This window comes from Anguilla rostrata, chromosome 10 (genome assembly GCF_018555375.3).
Source record: "Anguilla rostrata isolate EN2019 chromosome 10, ASM1855537v3, whole genome shotgun sequence".
In the NCBI taxonomy this organism is placed as follows: Eukaryota; Metazoa; Chordata; class Actinopteri; order Anguilliformes; family Anguillidae; genus Anguilla; species Anguilla rostrata.
This window is the reverse complement of record NC_057942.1, coordinates 32,362,248-32,386,893: the sequence shown is the minus strand read 5'-3', so window position 1 is coordinate 32,386,893 and position 24,646 is coordinate 32,362,248. Positions and strand designations below refer to the sequence as shown.

The following is a 24,646-nucleotide window of genomic DNA, read 5'->3' as shown; positions in this document are numbered from 1 at the left end:
AATGCTTCTGGGCTTCCGCGATGCGTCATTAATGGACTTCCTGGCTTTCTGATAACATGAAGATGTATATTTTATGAAGGCATCACAGACTACTAGTTTGTCAAGTTTTGACAAACAAGCAAATGTACACACACTCAGTTATAAGCAATGTCCCTTCATTTAAAAGTAGTCATTAGACAAATAGGCTCGTCCCTGTAACAAAGGGCAGTTGAGCATGTCTCCAAACTACTCCTGAAGCCCCGACAATTTCTCTGAGCACTTTTATTAAAAAGTCATGACTTCAAAAAAACATAAATTTAATACAGGGCGGAGCAACAATAATTTAAGTGATTATTTTTAAAATTCCTGTCCTTTTTGAAAAACAACTATAAAATTTAGGTTGGAAGGAAGGTCAGGAAATGTAAATATTTTCAGGCTTTTCTTTCAAAAATCTGCAAGGCCTCATTGTTGTGTTGTGATGGCCAGCCCACTGATCGCCCTCAAAGCCCTCCATGTTTAATGCCTTTAGAAGAGCAGAGCAGAACATAAAGGATCTTCCCCTAACATTAACATTTTAATCACTGTTGTAATTGTAAATGGTAAATGGACTGCATTTATATAGCGCTTTTATCCAAAGCACTTTACAATTGATGCCTCTCATTCGCCAGAGCAGTTAGGGGTTAGGTGCCTTGCTCAAGGACACTTCGACATGCCCAGGGCGGGGTTTGAACCGGCAACCCTCCGACTGCCAGACAATCGGTCTTACCTCCTGAGCTATGTCGCCCCTAATTACGAGGATTCATCCATTTGCAGCCATCACTCTGGGCCTAGGAGGGGCAGTAACTGCCAGGTGGGACTGATCCACCCTACTCTGCTAATGCCACTTATGATTCGCCCACATACTCAGGTATTAATACTTAAATGTCCCATCTGTGTCTATACTTGCCATTACAGGTTACTTACATTTAAACTGTTCTGCATTGCTGTAAACAAACCAAGAGACAGACAACGTAACATCACAGACTGGAACAGTGACATCTGCTGGGCTATTATGTAATGGCAGTTGGACACTGCAAGCTGGTGCGAATATCAAGGATTTTTTAAATAAAAAAAACCACAATCACATGGTAGTTTAGTTCATAACGAATTCAATGCAGCCCAGTTCAGAAGAAGCATAAATGCGGGCTTTCCTCAGACCAAACTGCTGCATTCTCCTGGCTGGTGGGTACGGGGTTTTCCAGTTCATGGTCTGTTGCACCTCCTTGCACAAGCGGGCATGCTACAAAGACGCACTCAAAGGATTGTGGGTAATTCATGGAAATCACAGAACTTGCCAAACAAGGAGGAAATACGTCATTTTCGCAAAGCGATAAGAACCCATAACAACAGTAATCCCCAGGGGCATAAGAATCATTTGCAAAGAGAAACTGCGATGGAGCAATCATCCGTAAACAATGCCTGGGACAAGTTGCTTCATGTCATCCAAAACTGGCTTTGAGCTGAATATTCGCATGCTGAAACTTTTATGTTGTCTTAAGTGCTCCATATCTGTGGGCAATCAAGACATTCCAGACTACAGACATGGCGAAACAAAGCCAAACCTTCTTTGTTCGCATTCCATCTCTGCAGGTCATTCATAGCAGTAATGTTTAGGCCAAAATCAAAATCAAGTGCGACTGAATTGCGTGCAAACCTCTTGGACGACACAATCACCAAATACAAAACAAAACTACATTTTGTCCAATATTTCTAACCACCAGTCCTTAATTACTGGTGTGCAGGTGCTTAAACTTACCGCAAGTCCAGTTTAGCAGCGTGTGACCTCACCAATGGTGGCGGAGAGTGATCTCACCAATAGCAGCAAAGAGTGACCTCACCAATAGCGGCAGAGGTGAAAGGCGTAAAAAGTTGACACCAAAAAGCTAAATCTCCTCTTAACTAGATTCAGACTCTTTATATTGACTAATTAAATATTAAAGATAGAGACATGGACTGATAAATATTTAATTCCACACTAATGGGAAGTTTTTTTTCCATGGTTTGTAATTTTATTTGTTTTACAAACGTCACTGATGCACAACCGCACGGTATGGGATTGTGTTGGAGAATGGATCCTTCCACATTAATCTAAATTATAAATCACAAATCATGACAAAAAATGAAAAGACAAACTCCTTGCCGAAGAAGAAATAAAAAGTAAATCAAAGCACAAAGAGAGTAGTTTCTTCTGGAACACGGTAAGGGGGTGAGGGGTCATGGGTCAGAGGGACAGTGGGTAGTGGGCTACATCCTCACACCACCCATCTCTCAGTCCTCGGCTCCACCTTTTTTACAAGCCCCTCCCCCAAGATGCGGATGTCCTCCAAGATGGCCTCCACATTCGGGACTGTGCGCGCCTCCTCTCCAGTCACCTCCACTCGTCGGGCACTCATCTGTGAGGTCTTCAGGAAGGGGCAGAGGCGGAAAACATTTTCATTATTTATTGTACACTTTTTATACTCGACATCAGACAACAAACTTTCCCAGTGAAGTACCCAGTTACCTGTATAGGTGTCTTAATTAAACAGGGCTTTGAACTGCACTTCTTACTGCCAAGTTTTCCAGGACAATTTTGGAAAAACAATCAAAATATCATTTTCTGCCCTGATACTGCAAATAGTTATTTTTAGGCAAATCAAATGCCAATGAATTCCCGAACTCTGAGTTTCCATTATACCCATAGCAACCTGAAAACATGGGAGACAACACCTTAAAGCACCTCTGAACACTGCCCAAACCCTGAAATTTCCCCTTTCAAAAAAGAAAAAAAACATTTCCCCACGGATTTCCAGGAATCCGTTGGGGAGTTCTCGGGGGCAGACATAGGCAAATACGTCATCCAGCCTGTCAGTCAAGAACCAAACAAAAATGAATAAAGGTAGCCATTTCCATTTACAGACACCCTGTATACTGTATTTAAACGACTGCCTCCAGCTTTGATGGCGAGATAATGAAATGCGGTACTCGGAAGCCGTGTTTTTGCACTTCCTCGTTTCGAAAGAGCGCAGTCTTGTCCCGACAGGTCCTCTGCTCTTACCTTAAACGGCATCGGGGCGAAGGCCTGCGGTTTCCACAGGACCGCAATCACCGTCCCGCCGTACGGATCGCAGAAAAACAATGCCAGTTCCCCGAAAGAGTCCTGGGAGAGAGGAACAGACACCAAAAGCCTTTGAGAACGCGCGTCCCCTAATAACCCGACAGACAGGCAGCTCAAAACAAACCACAGAGAACTCTACGTCTTTGTGACCCGGTAGACTAGGACAAAGTGCAGTACGAACAACAAGTACAGTAACATGAGATTTTGACAGAATAAAAAAAATAAAATAAAAGCAGGTGATACCATGTAAATACCTTTGTAATTGTTATTTAGAGTTATACATCTTTCTTTCACCATCTTTGTCGGCGTGATTTTCACTGGAACTTCAAGCGGCTCGCTAGCATGTTAGCGGCGATACATAAACAAACGCCTCCGCTGCCTCCTTGCTTTGTGTTCCTTTTGGTTAAGCCAGATGCATGAGCTGGCCAGCTTGCAGGCTGGGACATTTAGCCACTGGAAACCACCTCAGCACTGTTAGCTTAAAGCTGACCTACTTTATTTGCATGTACAAGCGTTGTGGATTTCATTCAGATGAAATAATTGATCGTGCCAAATGGATTGTCGACAGATCTATTAAGTCTACAGATCGTGTCATGTTCTGAAATAGCTCTGAAATCATCAGAGAATCACCATAGAACTGGGCAGTTCAAGACTAAAATAATTCCAACATGTGACTCATTTCATTTAGGAGGGAACTTAATAAATTAAAACAGAAGATGCCAACTGAGTAACACAGGGCTTTACCATTACAAAGGGCCAGTGCGGGGATGCTCACCTGAACCAACAGTGCGCAACTGACTGAAGCATGGTGGCCATATTGTTTATTTTATATTAATAAAACAACTTTTACTCACTGCTCGCTGGAGCAAGAGAGTTCATTCAGACAGATATGGCGAATATGGCTTGCGATGGCTTGCTAAGGGGACCGTAGGGGTGCCCCCAAAAATCACCCGGCTTTAAAAATCACCCTGAGGGATTCCTAAAGATGAGTACACCTCAGGCCCAGTATGGGGAGGGCCACGGACTGCACCCGGGGGTACAGGCAAAACGATCGCTTTCGTTTCACAGAAACACGTCTGCCCAGAGCCGCATTTGGAGGGAAAACTGCATTTGGAGGGAAAACCGCTATCGATACCAACAGCCCTCGCTGAGGATTTACGAGACGGTGAATCACTTCGGTGGAACGAAGCGCTTTGTTCTGATGCCAACTGAAACGCACACCTGGCACGAGGCGGCCGGGCAGAGACTGACAGGCAGGCAGGCAGGCAGGCAGGCGGCGAGCTCCCCGCATGTGGATCTCATTTGGATGCCAACATACAGGCAAGCTCTCCTCCTTTAAGAGCGAGCGCAGCTGGAGGCTTATGTAGGCATCAGACACATCACGCTAGCCCACGCAACCGCGCTAAATCAAATCCAGCCTTTCTCAGAAAACCTCAGGCGACCTTCCCGGAACACAGAAACATTCGGCCCGAACCGATGCCCACATAGGTCAAAACAACACACACACACACACACACGCAGGTACATTATTTCGGGTTGCCTTTGTCTATGTGTGAATGGTGTATATACTGCTGGGTTGCGCTGCTGGTGACAGTGCGGAATCCCCCCATTGTGGGTGAGTGAAGCTCGTCTCTCTCTCACCCGGAGCTCGGCCAGGTAGCGGCCGACGGGGTCGTAGTCGACGACGGGGAGGGCCCCCCCGCCGCTGGCGCCGTCCCCGGGCGCGGTGCCCCGGTGAAAGCTGGCGTGGGGCGGGTCCACTGCCTGGGACAGCAGGGGCACCTGCTTGGGGTTGAGGTGGATCAGGACGTCGTACGCGTCCAGGGGGGGCCGCAGAGCGACCTGCTCGCACGGCGGGAAGAGGAAGGGGGGGAGGGGGGTGGACAGATATCGGGGTCAGCATCAGTAAGAGATAACAGACATGCACGGTTCCCCTGTCCCCCTGCACACAATAAAAGCAGTCATAATGCAGCAAAGACTACTGCAGTGGGCAGTCTCACACACACGCGCGCGCGCACACACACACGCGCGCGCGCGCGCACACACACACACACACACACACAGGCACATGCACACACAAACACACTCACAGACACAGCCACACACACGCACACAGACACACAGACAGATACACACACACACACAACTGCAGAACATTGCTGGCCAATCATCTACGGGGACCAAACCCCAAAGCGAGCCACTGGACCAGAGGGCCCGGTGTGGACCGGACCGGCCCGCGGGAAGGACGGTTCGGGGCTGCGGTACTGACCCGGACGTCCTGCGGCTGGCTGGGGTCCACCAGCTGTGCCTCCAGGACCCGCAGGCTCTCAGCGGCCACCACAGTGAGGCGCTGCAGCATCTGCAGGGAGCCAGGGGAACGCAAAAGCGGTTACAGAGAAGAAACAGTAGCTTTTCAGTCCGGAAACTGAGCCAGCGAATCAAATAAAAGCATGTGAACAGAACTAGAATGCTAAATTTATTTTGAGTTGTCATGCAAGGACAACTTAATTGATAGCTGCTGTTAAAAGTTGAAACAAAGTCGATTTCCACCATTCAGTCACATGTGTGGTAAATGTAAAGCTGAAACACTACCAGGTGAATATGGGCTGGCTGAGAGAAGCTAGGCGCTGAAATTCTAACCTGTACGGACGGACCGTCCTTGGTCCAGACGGAGAGCTTCTTGTCTTTGGGAGTGGCGATGAACATGACCGGCAGGGTTTCCCTTGAAGCGATGAAATCGTTTTTAATCTCGACGTAGTCAGGGGCTGTGGAGGGCACGAGAGCGAGAGACCGAAATTAAAAAAAAAAAATCACACACGGACAAAAGAGCCTGTCTCAAACCTGACCGTCTAGACCAGTAACACTGCTGAATCTTTTCTTCTTCTGCCTGATAGTTAAGTCGATTGACTAATGCCACTGATTAGCCACATATCTAACTCACCTGGTGTCCCTGGCCTAAATTAGTACTGGTTGGAAGGGAAGAATCAAAGTCAGCAGTACTACTGACTACTAGCCTCAAGGGCCAGATTTGAGTATTCGTGGCCTGCATGAATTTTGAACCGGTTCTGTAACCTTGGGCCAGAGCAGTAGACACGACTGCGGAAAGTACTCACCTGTGAGCTGGCCGTTCAGGTTGACCACCAGGGGGCTGTTCTTCCAGTCGAAGGTGGAGAGCAGGTGGAGGAATCGCAGGAGGCCCACCTGAGGGGAGCTGTAGAGACAGCAGATAGTCAGTGAGTGGGCTGGGGCTTGTACACTACGGGGCATGATGGGAAATGTAGTCCGTTGCGGAATTACCCGGGAGGGGTGAAGGGAGCGGCCTGCAGGAACAGCGAGGCCACCAGGAGGTCGGCCACGTCGTCGCTCACGTCCCCGCTGAGCAGCTGGGAGCCCAGCCAGCGCTTGGCCAGCCGGCACGCGCCGCCGAACGAGGGGTGCTGCTGCTGGAGCCTGGGAGGACGGAGGAACATAGAGGTTAAAGGTCAAATGTGAGGGGTGAGGGATCAGGACGCGCGCTCTGCGCTCAGGGGGGGGAGCCGTCGTACCCGTGCAGCGTGCTGGTGAGGTACGGCCTATGCACCGTCTCCAGCTCCAGCGCCTGGGCCTCCGGGTTGTCGCGGTAACACAGCATCCCCTCCGGGGTGATGGTCTCCCTCAGGACCTGGGGCTCGCGGTGATAGGCCACCTGGATACGGAACACCAGCCCATCCTGGACAGAGAGAGGATGCTCACTGTCATTATTACTTCACTGTACATATATATTTTAATTGGCTTCTGATGCTTTGGCTATATTTACATATGTATTTCCCGCCAATAAAACAACTTATGAAGAGAGAGAGAGAGAGAGAGAGAGAGAGAGAGGGCAACACTAAGCGCACACCAATATCCTCTCATATACACAGGATTCACCAACGTAAGCACACACACGCACACACGTAAGCACACACGCACACACACACGCACGCACGCACGCACGCACGCACGCACGCACGCACGCACGCACGCACGCACGCACGCACGCACGCACGCACGCACGCACACACACACACACACACACACGCACACACACACACACACACACACACAGTGACGGCGGTACCTTGCACACGTCCAGGTGCGCGGGGCGGGCGTGGCAGGTGTAGCGGTGCTGTCGGCTCAGCAGCTCCCCCAGGCGCACGTGGAAAGCGGCTCTGATGTGGCGGACGGCCAGTCGCTCGTGAGGCCACTTCCCGCTGCCCTCCATGTGACAGATCACTGCGACGCAAGAGCCGCGCAGAGAGAGGGGGGGTGAGACCGGAGCAAACACGCATGAACACACACACACACACCAGGGATCATCACCTCTGGCCCATGCAGTCCATTTACCATTTACCATTTACCAAATCCAGGCCTGGTTTTCTTTTCTCTCTGGTAATTAGCGCTACTGATTGGCCAGAATGTCTTCACACCTGACTCCCAGGCAAAGAGAGGGTGGAAAACCAGCAGTACTCGGCCCTCGAGGACCGTGAGTTGCTGATCCCTGACATACACACACACACATACACACACACACACGCATGCACACATAAGCTCACACACACAAGCACACACACACAAACACACTTACACACGCAAGCACCTGCGCACACACGCACACACATATATATACGCAGTCACGCACATACATACACACAAACGGATAGGCACGGACACGTACCCACAAGCGCACACACGTACACACACATATATACACACGCACATCTGATGGCTTATCTGTCACGTTTCCGGAAGGAAGAGATAATCCGCCGGTCCCACGGAGCCAGCTAACGTAAACAATTAAGAGAGTGGCTGCGCGCAACTGGCACTCAGCCAAAGGGAAAAGGGACCGGGGACATTCAAGGTGAGACGAACGAAATACATTTCCCAGCTCCCCCCAGCGTCACAAGCGTGTAACATCAAGCCAAAGGAGGTCACACGAGGCCCAGCCCGTTTCGGGGGAGAAAGAGCACCAGAGGATTCGAAAACCGCTCGGCGTTTTACCACGCCGGAGGCACTTTCGGCAGAAGCAGACACGAGCGGATTAACGCGGAACAGACCGAGTCAGACCGCTTGCCCTTTTTACAGTTCGGGTCCTCGGCCAGATTTCTTCCTCTTTTTGGCAAACAGGGGAGTTTGGGGGTGGAGGGGGGTGAAAAAAAGTTAGCGATTTAAAATTGGACCTAAAACTGGAGCCCGGTCGTTATTACCGAGCCAACGGCGCAGATGGTCCTCGGCGGCGGGCGGAGACGAATCGGGGAGGGGGGGGGGGAGGGGGGCGCGGGGCCGAACCCGAAACAAACAAAGCCGCTTTGCGGACGGAGGTCCGCGTCGTGCGGGAACACGAGGAGAACACTTTAAAAAAAAAAAAAAGGCCCGGAGGGAAACGCAAGCCTGCGCTCGCAAAGATGACACCGAGGGCGTGGCTTTGGTTTCGATATTGGGTGGGCCGGAAAAACCCTGAGAACTGCAACCCACTAAAGGGGGGGTCCGGGGCCTGGCCAACCCCCCCCAGAGGAATTTTTTTTTTATAAGAACAGTTGTGAAACTGTCAGTTTGGCAAATTCTAAGGGGAAAATACTTCAGACCACTGATCATCGAGGCTGGCACGGAAAATATTGCATGAAGTTGCGGAGCAGTCATGGCTATGTTGTTGAAAATCATGGAAACCTGGATCCCAATCACATCATGATATCCCCTTCTTTATTATATAAAATAATTTACATCATCATGCTATATTACTGGGCAGGTTATTTGGCCTGTTTTGTAATAGGCGTAAGTTACGCCTTTGCATGACGCCACAGGGATGAAACATGCACTCACTCGTCAGGTTACGCGTCAGGGGGGCGGGGGGGCAAGACGTACCTTTGACGGGGGTGATGTACACGGGACAGGGCTTGTCCTCGGACGGGACCAGCGCACGCGACACCTTCTCCCGCCCGAAGAAGGAGTAGTCCAGCTTCACCGGCTCCGGGGGGAACACCTGCAGGGGGCGGGGTCAGGGGGGCGAGACGAGAGGTCAGAGTTCAGAGGTCGCGCCGCGGCGCTTGGGCCGGGCGGGGCGGGTCCAGTGGGCGGGGCCGCTCACCTGGGTGTACCGGAGGGCGGGGTGGGCGCCCTGCACGGCGGTGATCGACAGGGGCAGGCCCTCCAGCTGCCACAGCTTGCGGCTCAGGTCGTCGTAGGACTGCACCACTCTGAGGCTGGCCTCCTCGCCCGTGCTGCAGGCCTGAAACGCAGCAAACAGCCAGCCGCGCTTTAGCCCGCGGTGCTAACCCCCCTGCTGAAAAGCACTCCGATCTCACACGCTGCCGTGACCACTATCCGCTACGCCGCTCACCTCCCGTCCCCTTATGATGACATCATCGAGCAGGCCTCCCGTGTAACGCACGCTGGACTCTGGGATATCGGCATGACTAAAGGAAAGAAAACGAGGAGGAGTGTGAGAGTGGAATTTGCCCATCCCTTAATAGAACTTCACACACACACACACAGACACACACACACACACACAAGTAACAATGTCACCCATAACGTAATTTTACTGGCTCCAGAGACAGACGGATAGACAGACAGACACAGAAAGAGGCAAACAGAGACAGACAGCCAGGCAGGCAGGCACTCACAGCTGCAGCAGGTGGGTGATGATGTCACGGGGGACCAGTCTCTTCTGATAGGCGGAGGTTCCGGCCCACAGCACCGCCTCGGTGATGGACCCGTCCTGGAAGCGCCGCAGCTCGGAACGAGAACCCCACAGCTGCCGGAACTCCACAGCCTGGACACACACACAGAGGGGTGAGAGAGTACACACACACACACACACACACACACACACACACACACACACACACACAGAGGGGTGAGAGAGTACATACACACACACACACACACACAGAGGGGTGAGAGAGTATATACACACACACACACACACACACACACACACACAGAGGGGTGAGAGTACACACACACACACACACACACACACACACACACACAGGGGTGAGAGAGTACATACACACACACACACAGGGGTGAGAGAGTACATACACACACACACACACACACACACAGAGGGGTGAGAGAGTATATACACACACACACACACACACACACACACACACACAGAGGGGTGAGAGTACACACACACACACACACACACACACACACACACACACACACACACACACAGAGGGGTGAGAGAGTATATACACACACACACACACACAGAGGGGTGAGAGAGTACACACACACACACACACACACACACACACAGAGGGGTGAGAGAGTACATACACACACAAACACACAGAGGGGTGAGAGAGTACATACACACACAAACACACAGAGGGATGAGAGAGTACATACACACACACACACACAGAGGGGTGAGAGAGTACATACACCACACACACACACACACACACACACACACACACACAAAAGAGGGTAGAGAGACATACACACCACACACACATGCAGAGGGGTGAGAGAGTACATACACACACACACACAGAGGGGTGAGAGAGTACACACACACACAAAACACACACAGAGGGGTGAGAGAGTACATACACACACACACACACACACACACACAGAGGGGTGAGAGAGTACATACACCCACACACACACACACAGAGGGGTGAGAGTACACATATATACACACACAGGGGTGAAAGTGCACATACACACACACACACACACACACACACACACACAGAAGTACAGAGTTTATATGGAAGGAAGAGACATACCAAAGCACCCATGGTAGGCCATGACACACAATGGCGGATATACAGGCACTTTGGAGGTACGCTGCCTACCTTCGGGCTGTCCGCCGGGGGACCCTTCTCTAGCACTGAGGCAGCAAACTCGGGGTTCAGCAGGAGGCCGAAGGACAGGGGAGGCTGGTCCTTGTGTTTTGGGGGTTCACTGTCCACTGGCCACTGTGACATTGAACACCCAAAAACATTTTAAGAGCCTTAATACTAGCAAAATGAAACATGTAAAAGCTTCTAAAACAGCAACACGCATGATATGCTGTTCACACTGGCAATGATATGAACAGACTTCAATGAGAGCTTTAACTGTCAACTTTATTGCTGATTGCCTCACCTCAGGATCAGGGGACAGGGAGTGTGTCAAAAGGAAGACCCTTTCTCCAAGTCCTCGTTGCAGGAGGGACAGAATAAAAGGGAGCGCAGTGAGAACGTAGTTCCCGCTGTGGTCCATGAGTTCATTGAGAAGGTTGAGCTTCTTGCAGGAGGCCTGGAGCTTCACCAGGCCACACAGCCTGAGAGGGAAAAAAAGAGAGGTAGTGTGAGCAGCGGAGCTCCTGCGCTACGCGCAAAATCCTCCAGGGGCAGTGTGGAGCAGAGGCCAGAGAGCGCACTCACTGGAACAGGTGGTCGTAGGTCCGAATCAGGGGTTTGGGGGTCATCAGCAGGGCCTGGAAGCCGTCCAGCGTGGGGTCGTCCCAGAACTGCAGGGAGAGCGTGGCCTCGTGCTGAACCTGGACTCAGGGGAGAGAGAGAGAGTCGTCCAATCAGAACGCTTCATTCCTAAATGAGCGGCACAAGCCCCGCCCGGCACGGCCCAGCCCGCTCACCTGTTTGTAGGTGTTGGCCGTCACGTCCGCACACAGGTTCAGGTGGCCAGAGGGGTCCACAAAGACCACCGGGAAGGCGCTGTGGAACTCAGAGAGGGAGGGCTAGAGGAGGGAGAGGGAGATTTCATCATCATTAAGAGACAGAGAGAGAGAGAGAGAGAGAGAGAGAGCAAATAAAGCACATTTGAATTTAAATTTCAGACAGAGACAGACAGAGAGAGAAAGAGAGAGTGACAGAGAGAGAGAGAGAGAGAGAGAGCCCTGTCACTCACCGCGGTAGAGTCGGGGTTCTTCGCCAGGGTGATGCCATTCTCAGTCAGGTCCGTTGAGGCTGTGAATAATAACGCAGAGCACAAGTTTCAATACGTGAAACTGAATAACAGATAATGTGACACCTACACTAATGCAACATACACGTACAATACAACCTCGTGAGACACCACTGACATGTACTTGCAAACCTTCGCAATCATAATACACTTTTCCTGCTTTCCAAATTTTAAAAATGACTGCTCTTACAAGAAAGGTACCCCAAAGCCACAAAGAAACACACGTTATCTTGATATCTTAAAAAAAAAAAGAAATGAAGGACTGTTGCCTAGCAGCTGCCCCCCATTCCCTCTCACCCAGGAAGTGCAGGCAGTTCCTGAGCAGCTGATAGGCCGTCATGGTGTTGCTCACTCTGTGAGTGGTGAGAAGGTAGGCCACCAGCATGGAGCCCACAAACCCACTGAAGGACCCGGCGCCCTGGACAGGAAGAGAGCGCCACAGGGAGGGAGAGCCGCTGGAGAATGAACGAGCGTGCATGCGCAAACGCGCACGCGCTAACGCAGGAGCACAGGCGAACGTGCTAACGCAAGAGCACACGAAACGCGTGCATGCAAACACAAAGTCGTACGCTCAGTCACGCAAAACGCAAGCAAACAAGCACGAAGCCAGATGCACAGTCGCAGAAAACGCATCTTGCAAAAAGTACGCTAACATACACAGTCAGATACACAATCGCACAAAAGTGCATGCTAACATACACAAAGTCAGAAGCACAGTCGCACGAAGCACAACGGTGACGAAGTCAGACGCGCGTACCTGGTCCAGCTCTCTCTGCCTCAGCCACACTTTGAGCAGGGCCACACCGTCAGCGAAGGCAGCGCACTGACCGCTAACAGCGGACAGGAACTGCAAGTGCACCCTGGGTAGAAGGTCTCCGAGCAGCGCGCTGTTGTAATGGGGTGTGGGCGGGTCACTGAGATCTGGCGTGGAAACATCAGACCGTCAGTCACCCAGAAGCCCCTCCCACCATTTCCCCGCCAACATCTTTCCAATTAACCAATTTCATCGTCTCCTGTCCGAGCTCCCGTCCGACAACTTCTTGGCCTTGTTACAGGTGCATTGTGGGAGAAACAACGCAGAAACAGAATGTGTGCGGATTCTTTAGCCAATCAGCGCCTTGTAACTGAAAAACTGAAGTACGTCTGAGACTGCGACCCTCTGGGACACAAACAGGTCTCTTTAGATCACCCCCCCCACCCGCCCCCCATCCCTCTCACCCGTCTCCGGGGCGGCGACGCCCGTGTACCAGTCGGCGCGGACGTTGTTCCTCTGCGGGTGGAAGCGGCTGGCCTTGAAGAAGCCCGGCGGGGGGCAGGCGTGAACTCTGAGAGTCAGGCTGCCCGAGTCTTTGCCTGGAGGGAGGAGCCAACGCGTCAGCGAACAGGACTCCGCCCCCGAGCCCGCAAACCCACAAACGCTCCCTTCGACGCGTTAACGAGACGCCTTCTCAGTCAAACTTCAAACCGCAGGCTCTCGTTTAGCCCGCCATCGTCATCATACATTTCATGTACAACATGTGGGACCGCACGCAGACGACAGATGTAAGATGACAAAGGGGTGAAATGTAATCTACACTTGCACAAACACAATTACAAATTGCAACATTATGTGGCATTATAAAACAGGGAAACATAACATAACAAAACCCCAGCCAATTAATAGTCAAAATTTGTACTGGGAAGTTAACATCTAAAGCCTTTCTCACTGCCAAAACAAACATTCTGACTCCCACCCCACTTCACTGCAACCCTCCCCTTTCACATTTCGCACCATTCGGTCCCTCCCTCTTCCCTTCCCGCCCAATCGTGTACCGGGGGGTGTGAGCAGCAGCAGCGGGCGGAGGCGGTTGCCGTGGAGACAGGAGTAGCGCATGGTCCCGACGTCGGGGGAAGAGGAGAGGTGCTGTGCCAGGCCGGCCAGGTAGAGGGCTCTTTTGCGCGGGTACCTCTGGTTAAGGGCATCCTTCGGGTGCAGGACGCCCTGGAGACATGGGGGCAGAGGTCAGCATAAAAAATTGGCAGTGTCTTTTTTCTCTCCCCTGGGAGGTCAGCTATATTTTTATTTACAATTATAATTCACAGAAACTATGTGCTGAAGCCTCTAAGAGGGATGGGTATAACAGAAACAAAAAACACATTAAGCAACATTGGTAGTGTCCGGTAGGTCTCAAACAGCTGAAGCTATAATTCACATTAACTACAATATTATAAAAATCTAATTCAATTCATTTTTATTGTGCTTTTTACACAGACAGTCATAAAGATGCTTTATAGTGGAAAGACAAAAAAGAAACTGGGACAAAAACCAGGACAAAACATCTCTCTCAGTCCCCCCTCTCACCATCCCACTCTCTGTCTCCATTTCTCTCCCTCTCTTCCTCCATTTCTCTCAAACTCTTTCTCTCTCTCCGTTTCCCACAAACCCGAAAGCTGCCTCCAAACTCACGGCAGGGATGGTGACGGCCAGGTCCACAGAGACCCGGGGCTTAGTGCAGGTGCCCAGTGGGTAGCTGCCAATCAGGGAGACGGAGGCAGGGGGCGCCATGTGGAACTTGCCCTTCGTAGCCTTGGGCACCAGGAGGAAGGGCACCTTCACGTCCTCGGAGAGCCACGACTGGTCGCTCAGCTGGACAGAGAGGTTCGCACCAGAGGTTTTCAACACGGCCGCAACACAACGAGCGCTAACAGACAGCGGTCAGTTTAATACACTTACTGCATATGCCTAAACAGAGTGGTACTTACAATTCCACTTTCATTACTGCCAGAGGTGAAAAATCCAGGTTCAGAAAGTAAAAGTCCACCCCGGTACTTTGTTCCAATCACCTGGATTTGCTAAATAGCCCAAATCCTCAGCCAAGAGGCAGAACTAAAAAGTTAAATCAGCTGGCTGAGTTCATGGGTAGAAGAAATGCATGGCAAAAGTTTTACTTCCTGACCCCTGGACTTCCCACCTCTTTGTCCAGGCGGCAGATTTCCTCATGTATAAAGGGCGTACAACTGACCAAATGTTGCACAGGGAACCACTACACATTGATGTGGTTTTATTCGTGGTCTAAAAGAGACTAATAAGTGCTGTAACCCTGTTATTTTGTCAAAGCGCTTAACAGGGACAATGTCGCTATGATTTCTTTTATAATACTGTGCCTCTGCGCTTTCACTCCATTCTGCTTAACGCTTTTCTATTACAAAAAAAAAAACAGAAAGCAGGCCCTGGGGCGGCGCTGACCTCGACCTCGTCCGTCTCCGGCACGCCGTGGAGCAGCTCGGTGACCTTCAGCACGAAGGAGTCCACCAGCCGCTTCCTGCGCTCGCTCAGGGCCACTTCCTTCAGCAGCTCCTCCATCTGCGGGCCAGGAACAGAGGGCGGTTAATCCTCCCGCCATGCCGCGTGGCTCGCCAGGCCTAGAGCGCACCGCCCGGAGACGATCCCAGAGAACCCCAAACCGCGTTTTCCCCACTATCGCCCAGACATGGAAAACACCACTCCTCACATTCAGATGCACCATTCGCACCTCACAAAGAGAAACCACTACAGGGCTCTACACTAACATTTTTTTTCTATTTATTACTTCAACCTGAAAAATTTTGAGGCACCCTAATGCATCCCAATTAGAACACGTGTGTGAACTGGAAAAATAATTTACGAGTACATCAATTTTCAGGAGCAAATTCTCCACTGTACAGCCCTGCACTACAGCCCTTCCCTACCCCAATCACACATACACACTATTCACTGCACTGTTAACGTTTACAACAGTGAAAGACACACTCTGTCTGGTCTCTCTGGTCTTCACTAGGCAGGGTTTGGACAGGTTTTACACTTTGAAATACAATGCGTATACTGGTTTGTGAAGGCTGGTCCAATTATCCATTCCTAAGTAGTTGAAGTGCAGCTGCCTTGTCAAACTGCTGTGCAAAACAGCCATGTTAATAATTCAAATGTAGGGGGAAACAAGACAGAACCAAACCAAAACATAATCAGCACATCAGCCAACACAGAGCTGCGTTTTATGATCTTTCCATTATGAGTGGGCAAATGCCATATAGCCTATAACGACCTGATACCATGACCAAGGCCGAGACACAGAGCGTCTTGTCCAGCCAGTTCCCTTTGCCAACTGACCTGCATCTTCAGCAAGCTGCAGTGGAACAAGTTCTCCGCCTCTTTCAGCTGGTTCAGCTCCTCTGCAGTCGGCGGTTTGTAAAGTTCGCCTCGGGTCATCTTGACGGGGCGCAAGACCCCGTCCTCAGAAACACCCTGCTTCATGCTCCTCTTCGTCCCCTTGCGTCCTTCCTCCTCCTCCTCCTCCTCCTCCTCCTCCTCACCATGAGAGGACTCCTCTTCATCCATCTGCGAGACACCGAGGTGGGAGATATTACTTGGGATGATAACGCGTTTCTCGTATTTAAAAACAGCTGACAGGACACCTCTAGCTAGGGGACGCCACGTTGAACGTTGCAGCTGAGCTACCAGAAATATACACGATTGGATTTTCTAGCTGGCTAAGTAATGCGCTTTGTCAATTAAACAACATGCTAAAAGATGATTGCTGATAAGCTCAATTATGTGTATTGATAACTTAAATTATGATTTTATTTGTGTAAAGCATGCGACTTGGGTGGGTAGCAAACTGGCTAACATAAGAGCACGCTGCAATGAAATGTTCCTAGTCGTCACTTAGCTATGATTGCCGCATGAAGTTACGACGACACGTATTTGTTATTATAGTATACTTGCATTAGTTCCCGCATTGGTCTTGAAAACATGTATGATAACTACAATTAAAAAATCCGTTGATGGCTAATCAGCCGGCAGTACGAAACATTGTATTTCTTAAACATCCACGTTAAAACTTTGTTTGCCTTTAATTTTAGCGACTTACCCCTCTCTCTGATTCCACCGTCATTTCATTTGTCTTTCTCTTCATTATTTCCCGACAGAAAAATAGAATTTTTTTCAATTAATGTGCCCTTCTCTATGTAGTTGTAGATTCAAGATCCATCTCACATGGACACACAGGGTCACACAACCCCCCGACACTTCCACTTCGCTCTGATTGGACAAGCTGTCGATGAGAAAGGTTATGATTGGTCGAATGGTTTTCCCAACCTATACAGCCCTCCCCACGTAGTCAAGCTACTATGCGCTGTGTACAAACCCAGGTAGTGGGGGAAGTCACAATACTGTGGTAGCCTATACCGAAGAGCTTAATAGTTTCTGACTATACACTATTCGTGTATATACAGTTCTGGGGGGAAACAAACAAACAAATAAATAAAACATGAGTTATAATGACAATCAGCAGCGAAATGTTAGCTACAGTAATGCGGGGACCATTATAACCTGGGATAAAAACGGCAATTAACTTTGCACGTCATTGGTTGCTCCTTTCTGTAACAGAACTAGACAAATCTGAGTGTTTAGCTGAATACATTGCATGATTTAGCCATTTCAAAATTACCTACTGACACCTGGATTTCTCTCTGTAATATGGGATATAATCCACTCAGTGGCCACTTTACTAGGTACACCCATGTAGCAACCTATGGCTGAAAACAGCCAAATGGTGGATTACATGTCTGATAATATATAATATGAGAATGTACTCATATTTTTTTTCTATTTCTACCTACAATAACACAAAAAGAGTTCTACTTAAAAAATAATCATAGAAACGACTTTCCTCAAAACAGCCTTTTAATTACAATTAAATTATCAGAAGTCCATCCATTTTGCAAAGTGGGAGATGGAGGAGTAATTAAATTGACTGAAATCATACCTACCTTAATTTAAAGAGGGTTGCAATTCTCGGGGTCTATGCATTTCAACCCCCCAATATTCAAACCAAAGTTATACCCTTGAGTTGTATCTTACAACAAACATTTAAAATAAAGTTCAGACAGCATAGTCAACGGTCAGAAATCTGTGTTGTTCACATCCCTACTCAGTATTACATTACATTACATTACAGTGTTGTTCACATCCCTACTCAGTATAGGCCTGCGGTTCATCCTCAGCAAGGAACAGTGAAGTAAAACTGATTTGAATGCATCCCTCCAGCTAATTTTGATCATGGTAAGCCAAGGAATTGAACACTGAAGTCATTCCATTAAAATAAAAAAGAAATACTGAAATTATAGCCTTGGCTCAAATAGTTTTCCGATCATGGAGGACAGCTAAGTGCACATCATCAAGAACATCAGAAAGTGGGAGCATGGCGCGGACGACACGAGGTTTGTGCGGCTCTGTAAGAAGGGGCGGGGCTACGCTTTGAGCCACTCGTCGACGGCTTTCTCGTAGAGGTCGGGGTGCCTCTGCCAGTCCAAGTGCCAGCGGAGGCCGGCGATGATGCTGGCATAGCTGTCCCCGAGGCTCTGCCTCCAGCTGCTGAACTGCTGCCTGTTGTAGCGCTGCACTTCCTTGGAAACGATGGGATAGTCGACCACGCTGCGCAGAAGTTTGTCCAGGTGCTGGCAGACTGCAGGGAACTGGGCCGCCACGTTGTGCAGCTCATCTTTGTCACTGGAGAGGTCTGGGAAATGAACGTGAGGTCAGTCAGAGCACACACACATACACACTGCGCTCTCAAGAGCCTGCGGAAAAGGGAAGGTACAAATTGAGAGACACATTTCTTGCAATGAGGTCTACCAAGGTTTATGAGCAAAGCACACCCCTGGATTTTGACAGATTTATCTTACGTCACTGCCAGCTCTGTCAGGCGCATAGTCGTACTATGATGTGAGTACCAAAGCTTACAAATGAGACTAGGGGCTGGGCAATACAGCCGAAAAAAGAATATTTTGAAGCTTTTTGGCAATATACGATACATATCGTGATATTAATGCATTCTCTGAAATAACTAAACAGAATGATTTGCAATCAGAATAATATACTTAATTTAAACTGTAAATCCTGCACAGTATACCTTTAAACTACATCAAATAATAAGATACCTTCAAGTGAAATAGTTTGGTTCATTAAAGATACTTTAAAAGAGGAAAGGTTAAAACATTATTTTGAAGTCAGATAATCAAGATAACATTAAATGAATCCTGTTCCAATAGCATCAGGTAAGACTACTACACGTTCCTTCGCTACTCTGATACTTCTGCTGTTTGGTGTATCAGAGGGTTTTCTTTTTTTTTTTACACATTCATAAATAAAAACAAATTACCTAACCTGAAATTTTGACAAGAATGTGCCAGAAGAGTTGTCTAATGACTTTTAGAGGTTTTGCATCTGCTACATGAATCTAATATAAAGTAACAACCGGCAGCACCAGCAATTATATTATATATTATATATTATAATTATATTATATATTACCACCAGCCCCACAACAGTGACAATTATTTTAATTGAACATAATATTGTGATAGGCTGGATTTTACAGTACGGTTTATTTTTGTTCAGTCAAATTCCAAAATGAATTCCTGGCTACATTGCCAGGCTTAGAAAACAAAACCTTTGAAAGCAGTGACTTGGAACGTTTGGCCAGCTGATTGAGTGCAAGAGACAAAAATAACTCAGGTAAAAAAACGGAGAGAACACTTTTTTTACACATTGTTGGATGGGCTTTAAAGTGCTGACTTTTTTGTAAACTACTGCCAATCTGTAACAGCTCATATATTTAATGTCTGTACTGCAAGCTGCCTGTATTTTTCTTTAGAAAACAAAGACTTCTTGTTTCTGCATTTTTTCCCCTATCTTGAGAACATTTAGAACGGTTCTCTTGCACAATTTTCAGGAACTCAGGACTTCAGGGAAAATATTACACATTGATAAACTGTATATGTACTTGAGCTATTTTTAAATAACCAGGCGGAACACAAATACTTCTCACTTGAAGTGGTACTCCCTTTTAAAAACAATAGTTGAACTTGGGAAAAAATGAATTCAATCTGTCCCAGCAGCTGAATGTGACTATTACAGCTGGGTCCTATAGCTGAATGTGACTATTACAGCTGGGTCCTATAGCTGAATGTGACTATTACAGCTGGGTCCTATAGCTGAATGTGACTATTACAGCTGGGTCCTATAGCTGAATGTGACTATTACAGCTGGGTCCTATAGCTGAATGTGGCTATTAAGCTGGGTCATAGCATTGACTAATGTTGCTGAATGTGAGTATTACAGCTGGGTCCTATAGCATGAATAGTGGTTAGCTGATTGACTAAAGGCTAGTGTCTAAGCCATCAGCATTAGAATGTTCAGTTGAGAACATTCTAATGAAATATTTGCGATCTCGCACCTTAAAGGACTAGTCGTCACCACGTCTTTCGGGTTTGTGCGCGGGACTCACCAAACAGCTGTGGAGGGACGCTCAGCCCGTCAGCGTAGGCCATGTACTTCCACTTTCCCTGCCGCAGCATGTACGTGGAGGCGTTGGCGTTGCAGCCGTGGTACTCGCTGAGCACCCAGTCGGGGCGGGGCTCCGCCGGGGGGACGGCGCTCCGGGACAGCAGGGGTACGAGCGAGTGACCGCTGAGACCGCCCGGGGCGGAGACTCCCGCCAGATCTGCATGAAAAACACAGGGGGGTGTTGAGACAGGATGTCTAACCTAACCAACACTACTGTTCTTTAGCTATATTGGCACAGTTTGAATTACAAGATATGTGCTTGTGCCCACAAATATACATATGAGGAGTGTTCCTTTAGTTTTGTTTATTGATAGTGTCTTTGTTAAATAGCGGTCAGGTGGTGATTCTCGGTCCCCATATGTTATTTGGCTAACAAAGCTAATGGCTAACAGAGAGTGACTTGATGTAGAGTGCTTTGAGCATGGAATGCCAATTTATTACATAATTTCAGGTGAGAAGCTCAGCAGACCTTGGTCTAAAAAATGCAAACTATCCCTTTAAGTGCTACAGCCTCTCTTACACTTTATTAAAGGGTAGATGTGCTGGGCTCTGTACCGCTCTAACCCAACGCTGCCTCCCTCTTATCCAACACTGACAGGGAGGGGAGCTCTTACCCAGCATTGTGGGGTAGATGTCCACCAGAGAGACGGGCTCGTGTAGCCGGAGCCCCGCCTTCACCCCGGGACCGGCCACGAGCAGGGGGACGTGCGAGCTGCCCTCGAACATGGACATCTTGTAGAACTGCCGGTGCTCCATGGCCAGGTCGCCGTGGTCCGAGGTGAACAGTAGGACCGTGCTGGAGAGCAAGCCCGAGTCACGCAGGGCTTCCACCACCGCACCTGTAGGGCCAACACATTTACCTGTGTTCACCTGGGTGACACATTCACCTGTGTTCACCTGGCCAACACATTCCCCATCGTTCACCTGTGCGATTCTCAAAAGTGTTTCATTCAGACAGATGGAAGCGGTCTCAGTCATAACACTATCTTTATCATTATTTTCTTAAGGCCGTTCAACTCACCCAGCATGGCATCGGTCTCTGCGCACATGGCATAGTAGTAGGCGCGGATGTCTTTGACTTCCTGTTCGGTGAAGTTGCCACTGCAGTTCTTGGTGTAGGTAGAGTAGTAGTCAACAGGGTGCATCTCTGAAAAGTGCAGCCATTTTGGTACGGAGACGTTCTGATGAGACACCTACAGGTACAATAGAGCAGACAAAATACCTCAGTTACAGAAAGGAATGTCACTTTTGGCAGTTGGTTGAATTGTTGTGAACAGTTATTGGATAATAATATACCATAATCATCAACCAGGGGTGTCAATTTCAGCCTTTCTTTAGGGAAGGAGACTGCGTGCCATGCTATTTTTTTTTTATATCTCTAGTGGTTTTACTGATCAAGGCAGGATTTTTTTTACATCAAAGTGTGAAGAGTCTAAGCTTTATAACAGTATAAGGGTTAAAAAGCAATAATTTAGAAGAATGTTGTTGTTACCTCCCAGCATCTAATTTCATGGCCATTGAGCTTCAAGGGTTACATTTAAAAAAAAAAAAACTTTATCACTATATATTAAAATAAATCACATATTTATGCTTTAAGAAAAAAGAGAGCACTTGCCTTTTTCAGCCAGTAGGGGGAGGTGCGGAAGGTTGACCCCCCAGCAGTGGGCCCCAGGGAATCTGTGCGGTAGGGGTGAGGCAGATTTAAACCCAGGTAGAGGGCAAATGGCTGGCGGAGGGACGCGGCGGTCTGGTGGATCCACTGGACAGCGATGTCCGTGGTTTTCCAGTCCTTGGTCATGACCCTCTCTGTGGATGCGTTTCCCCTCAGGTCCGTCACGGGACGGCCTTCCTGTCGCAACAGGAAAGGCACGTCCCGCGTCCAGGCCTCCACGCGATTGCTGGAAATTGGGATAGAAGAGAGCCGACAAGCAGTAATGCGGTGGGGCAGTCAATCAGGGTGTTAGCTGACTATCCCCTTGTCTGTGGTAAACAGTTATAAGTGCACTGTTTACATTAGCAATCCTCCTAAGTACCGCTATCTTAATCACTAGGCTACCTAATTAAGACATCTTAATTACCGCTTATTAGATACCCAAATGCATTTCCTTGATGTGAAACTCTCAAAATACTGAGGCGGAGCAAAGTACAGGCAAAACCACTCTTAAACTGACAATAATTCCACATATTAATTAGGTCACAACCAATTTCAGTGAATGTCAAGTACCATATAATTGGATGAGCATGTTTCTCAATGGGATCCAATATTTTTTTACATTTCATCTGCACTCAGTATGAATTACTTTATTACTTGTTTTGTGTGAACATTTCAGTTCCAGTGGAACCTCCCTCAGCGTGCTAATAGTGATGAAACTCGGAAACTGGTTGAATTTATTAGCATAATTATTTGAAACAATTGCACATTCAATCAAAGTCAATTACAAATTACTTTATAGTTACATTCAGAGATGGTGTCCAACTACATGCCACACAAACATAATTAAAATATATATTTTAAAGAACAGACACATAGACATATCCTATCACATTCAAATACCATCAATCACATGGACTGCAGTTCATGCAGAGATGTATGTGACAGTGTCACAAACTGTGACATTATTCATGCCCCGCCTACCTCACAGAATGGCCACCGGATGTAAAGTCCAGTTTTCCCAAACTCCTGGTGTGATATCCATTTTCCTGCAGAACGTCCATCCATGTGGTGGCATTACCCTCCAGGCACTTATAATTGTTCCATGACTGAGTTAGATGAACAAAGCGACCACTCCACATGGCTGGTGGCAAACACAAGAGATTACAGTTAGCCTATGTTGCAATAATTACGATTCATATACTAACTGGAAACTGCACCACGACAATGCATAATAACTTTTTATTTATCTCTATATTTATCTCTTAACTGTTTTATCATACAAATTGCATGTGTTGGGAGAAGTTTGCACATTACAACATCTTTAATTCAGTGGATGAAACGTATCCAAACAAATGTGGTTCAGTTCACATTTGTACCGGAGCCTTCTTTTGGTACCTGCTCTAGATGGACAGCAGATGGGAGAGTTGGTATAGGAATTGAGGAAGACAGCCCCTTGTTCCCTCAGGTATTTTGTATAAGGGAGCTGCACCAATGTACTCCCAGGGTCAAAGGTCAGCCTTCCATCCTTTTGGACAAAATTCAATGTTTCAATTCAATATAAAGTAAAATGTGAAACATTACATGCCACATATCCTGCTGATCAGCAACTTCCACACAAAAAGCCCGTATCCAGATACTTATTACAAATCATTAATTTCTTTAGAACAGAAAATGCATATGCGTGTATTATATGTATTAAACAGACATTCGCAACGTAGTTTTACGAATAGTTGCACAAAAAAAGCTTGCAACGGCTACTTACAAATGCATCGGACATCACCATCACAAAGTTGGGTCTGAACTTTGCAGTGCGGTTAAAACCAAAAGCCAGAACATGTAGTTGAGCAAAAATAAAAAAGGCAGTACAAAACACTTTCATTTCTGTCGACATTATAACGGAATCTTCATTTTCCGGAAATAATTTCCTCTCCGCTGACAGTTGACGACGCAGCCTGAGCTGGCTAGCGCGTTAGGCTGGCCAAAATGAATCCATAGAGAACTCTTATCTAGTTCTATTCCAGGTCTAATACGCAAGATGCGGGCTGCATATATTCAGAGAATATTCGATTGACTGAATTACCGTTGCAGCTTAATTTTCTGTCCTTTTCATTAGTAATTCTGTAAAATTAACCTCATCCATTTATCCTAAACTTTATCCATAACGCCTCCAAAGCAAAAAAAATCTATCTAACTAGAACGATTATAAATATGAAGCAAAAGTAATCAGCAAATGTCCCTACTAAATATCTAACCAGCCACGAACATCACAGAAGTGCTCCAATCGAGATGGGTTAATTGATGGATGCTGAGCAGGCGCTGCAGTTTAACAAGTGTGTATTTGATTGCGTTGGCCGCTGTCCTGAAGTGATGCCTGAGAATAAACTATAGACTGCAGAAAAATAACAAACATGCAAACTGCTGTCAAATCTGACTATTCTGACTATGTTTTCTGGTTTCCGGACATGAGTTTTGAATTCTACGTCAGTTAGATCTATATATTAAGATCGGCGTTGGCTTAAGGTGACAAGCGATTGGACTACTGAGTCCACATGACGTACTTATC

At 47.9% G+C, this 24,646-nt stretch overlaps 2 protein-coding genes across 2 annotated transcripts; both read right to left on the bottom strand.

Annotated features, from left to right (window-relative positions):
- Window positions 1-246: 246 nt before the first annotated feature.
- On the bottom strand, window positions 247-17,132 carry nol6 (nucleolar protein 6 (RNA-associated)). Its single transcript, XM_064296546.1, has 26 exons — window positions 16,951-17,132; window positions 16,191-16,418; window positions 15,294-15,410; window positions 14,514-14,693; window positions 13,880-14,048; window positions 13,286-13,420; window positions 12,825-12,988; window positions 12,365-12,485; window positions 12,011-12,069; window positions 11,739-11,840; window positions 11,527-11,642; window positions 11,246-11,423; window positions 10,954-11,076; window positions 9,757-9,905; window positions 9,471-9,546; window positions 9,219-9,359; window positions 8,996-9,113; window positions 7,215-7,369; window positions 6,661-6,824; window positions 6,413-6,565; window positions 6,229-6,326; window positions 5,756-5,880; window positions 5,385-5,474; window positions 4,757-4,957; window positions 3,056-3,157; window positions 247-2,420 (listed from the first exon to the last, which is right to left on the bottom strand). The coding sequence occupies exons 1-26, from the start codon at window positions 16,993-16,995 to the stop codon at window positions 2,271-2,273; spliced, it is 3,459 nt and encodes a 1,152-aa protein (XP_064152616.1). The 5' UTR covers window positions 16,996-17,132; the 3' UTR covers window positions 247-2,270.
- Window positions 17,133-17,747: 615 nt separating this feature from the next.
- On the bottom strand, window positions 17,748-24,580 carry arsk (arylsulfatase family, member K). Its single transcript, XM_064296547.1, has 8 exons — window positions 23,846-24,580; window positions 23,479-23,608; window positions 23,065-23,224; window positions 22,045-22,327; window positions 21,451-21,622; window positions 21,044-21,268; window positions 20,371-20,586; window positions 17,748-18,600 (listed from the first exon to the last, which is right to left on the bottom strand). The coding sequence occupies exons 1-8, from the start codon at window positions 23,972-23,974 to the stop codon at window positions 18,332-18,334; spliced, it is 1,584 nt and encodes a 527-aa protein (XP_064152617.1). The 5' UTR covers window positions 23,975-24,580; the 3' UTR covers window positions 17,748-18,331.
- Window positions 24,581-24,646: the final 66 nt, after the last annotated feature.

What these genes read in the sequence shown, in the direction of transcription:
- nol6 (XM_064296546.1), bottom strand. Translation starts at nt 16,995, where the DNA reads ATGAAGAGAAAGACAAATGAAATGACGGTGGAATCAGAGAGAGGG. An exon ending in GCTGCTGCTCACACCCCCCG is followed by an intron (nt 13,421 to 13,879) that starts GTACACGATTGG and finishes TCCTCCCTCCAG; the next exon opens with GCAAAGACTCGGGCAGCCTG. An exon ending in CGGCCAACACCTACAAACAG is followed by an intron (nt 11,643 to 11,738) that starts GTGAGCGGGCTG and finishes CCCTGAGTCCAG; the next exon opens with GTTCAGCACGAGGCCACGCT.
- arsk (XM_064296547.1), bottom strand. Translation starts at nt 23,974, where the DNA reads ATGTCGACAGAAATGAAAGTGTTTTGTACTGCCTTTTTTATTTTTGCT. An exon ending in CTGCTGTCCATCTAGAGCAG is followed by an intron (nt 23,225 to 23,478) that starts GTACCAAAAGAA and finishes GTTTGCCACCAG; the next exon opens with CCATGTGGAGTGGTCGCTTT. An exon ending in CGTCCCTCCACAGCTGTTTG is followed by an intron (nt 18,601 to 20,370) that starts GTGAGTCCCGCG and finishes TTCATTTCCCAG; the next exon opens with ACCTCTCCAGTGACAAAGAT.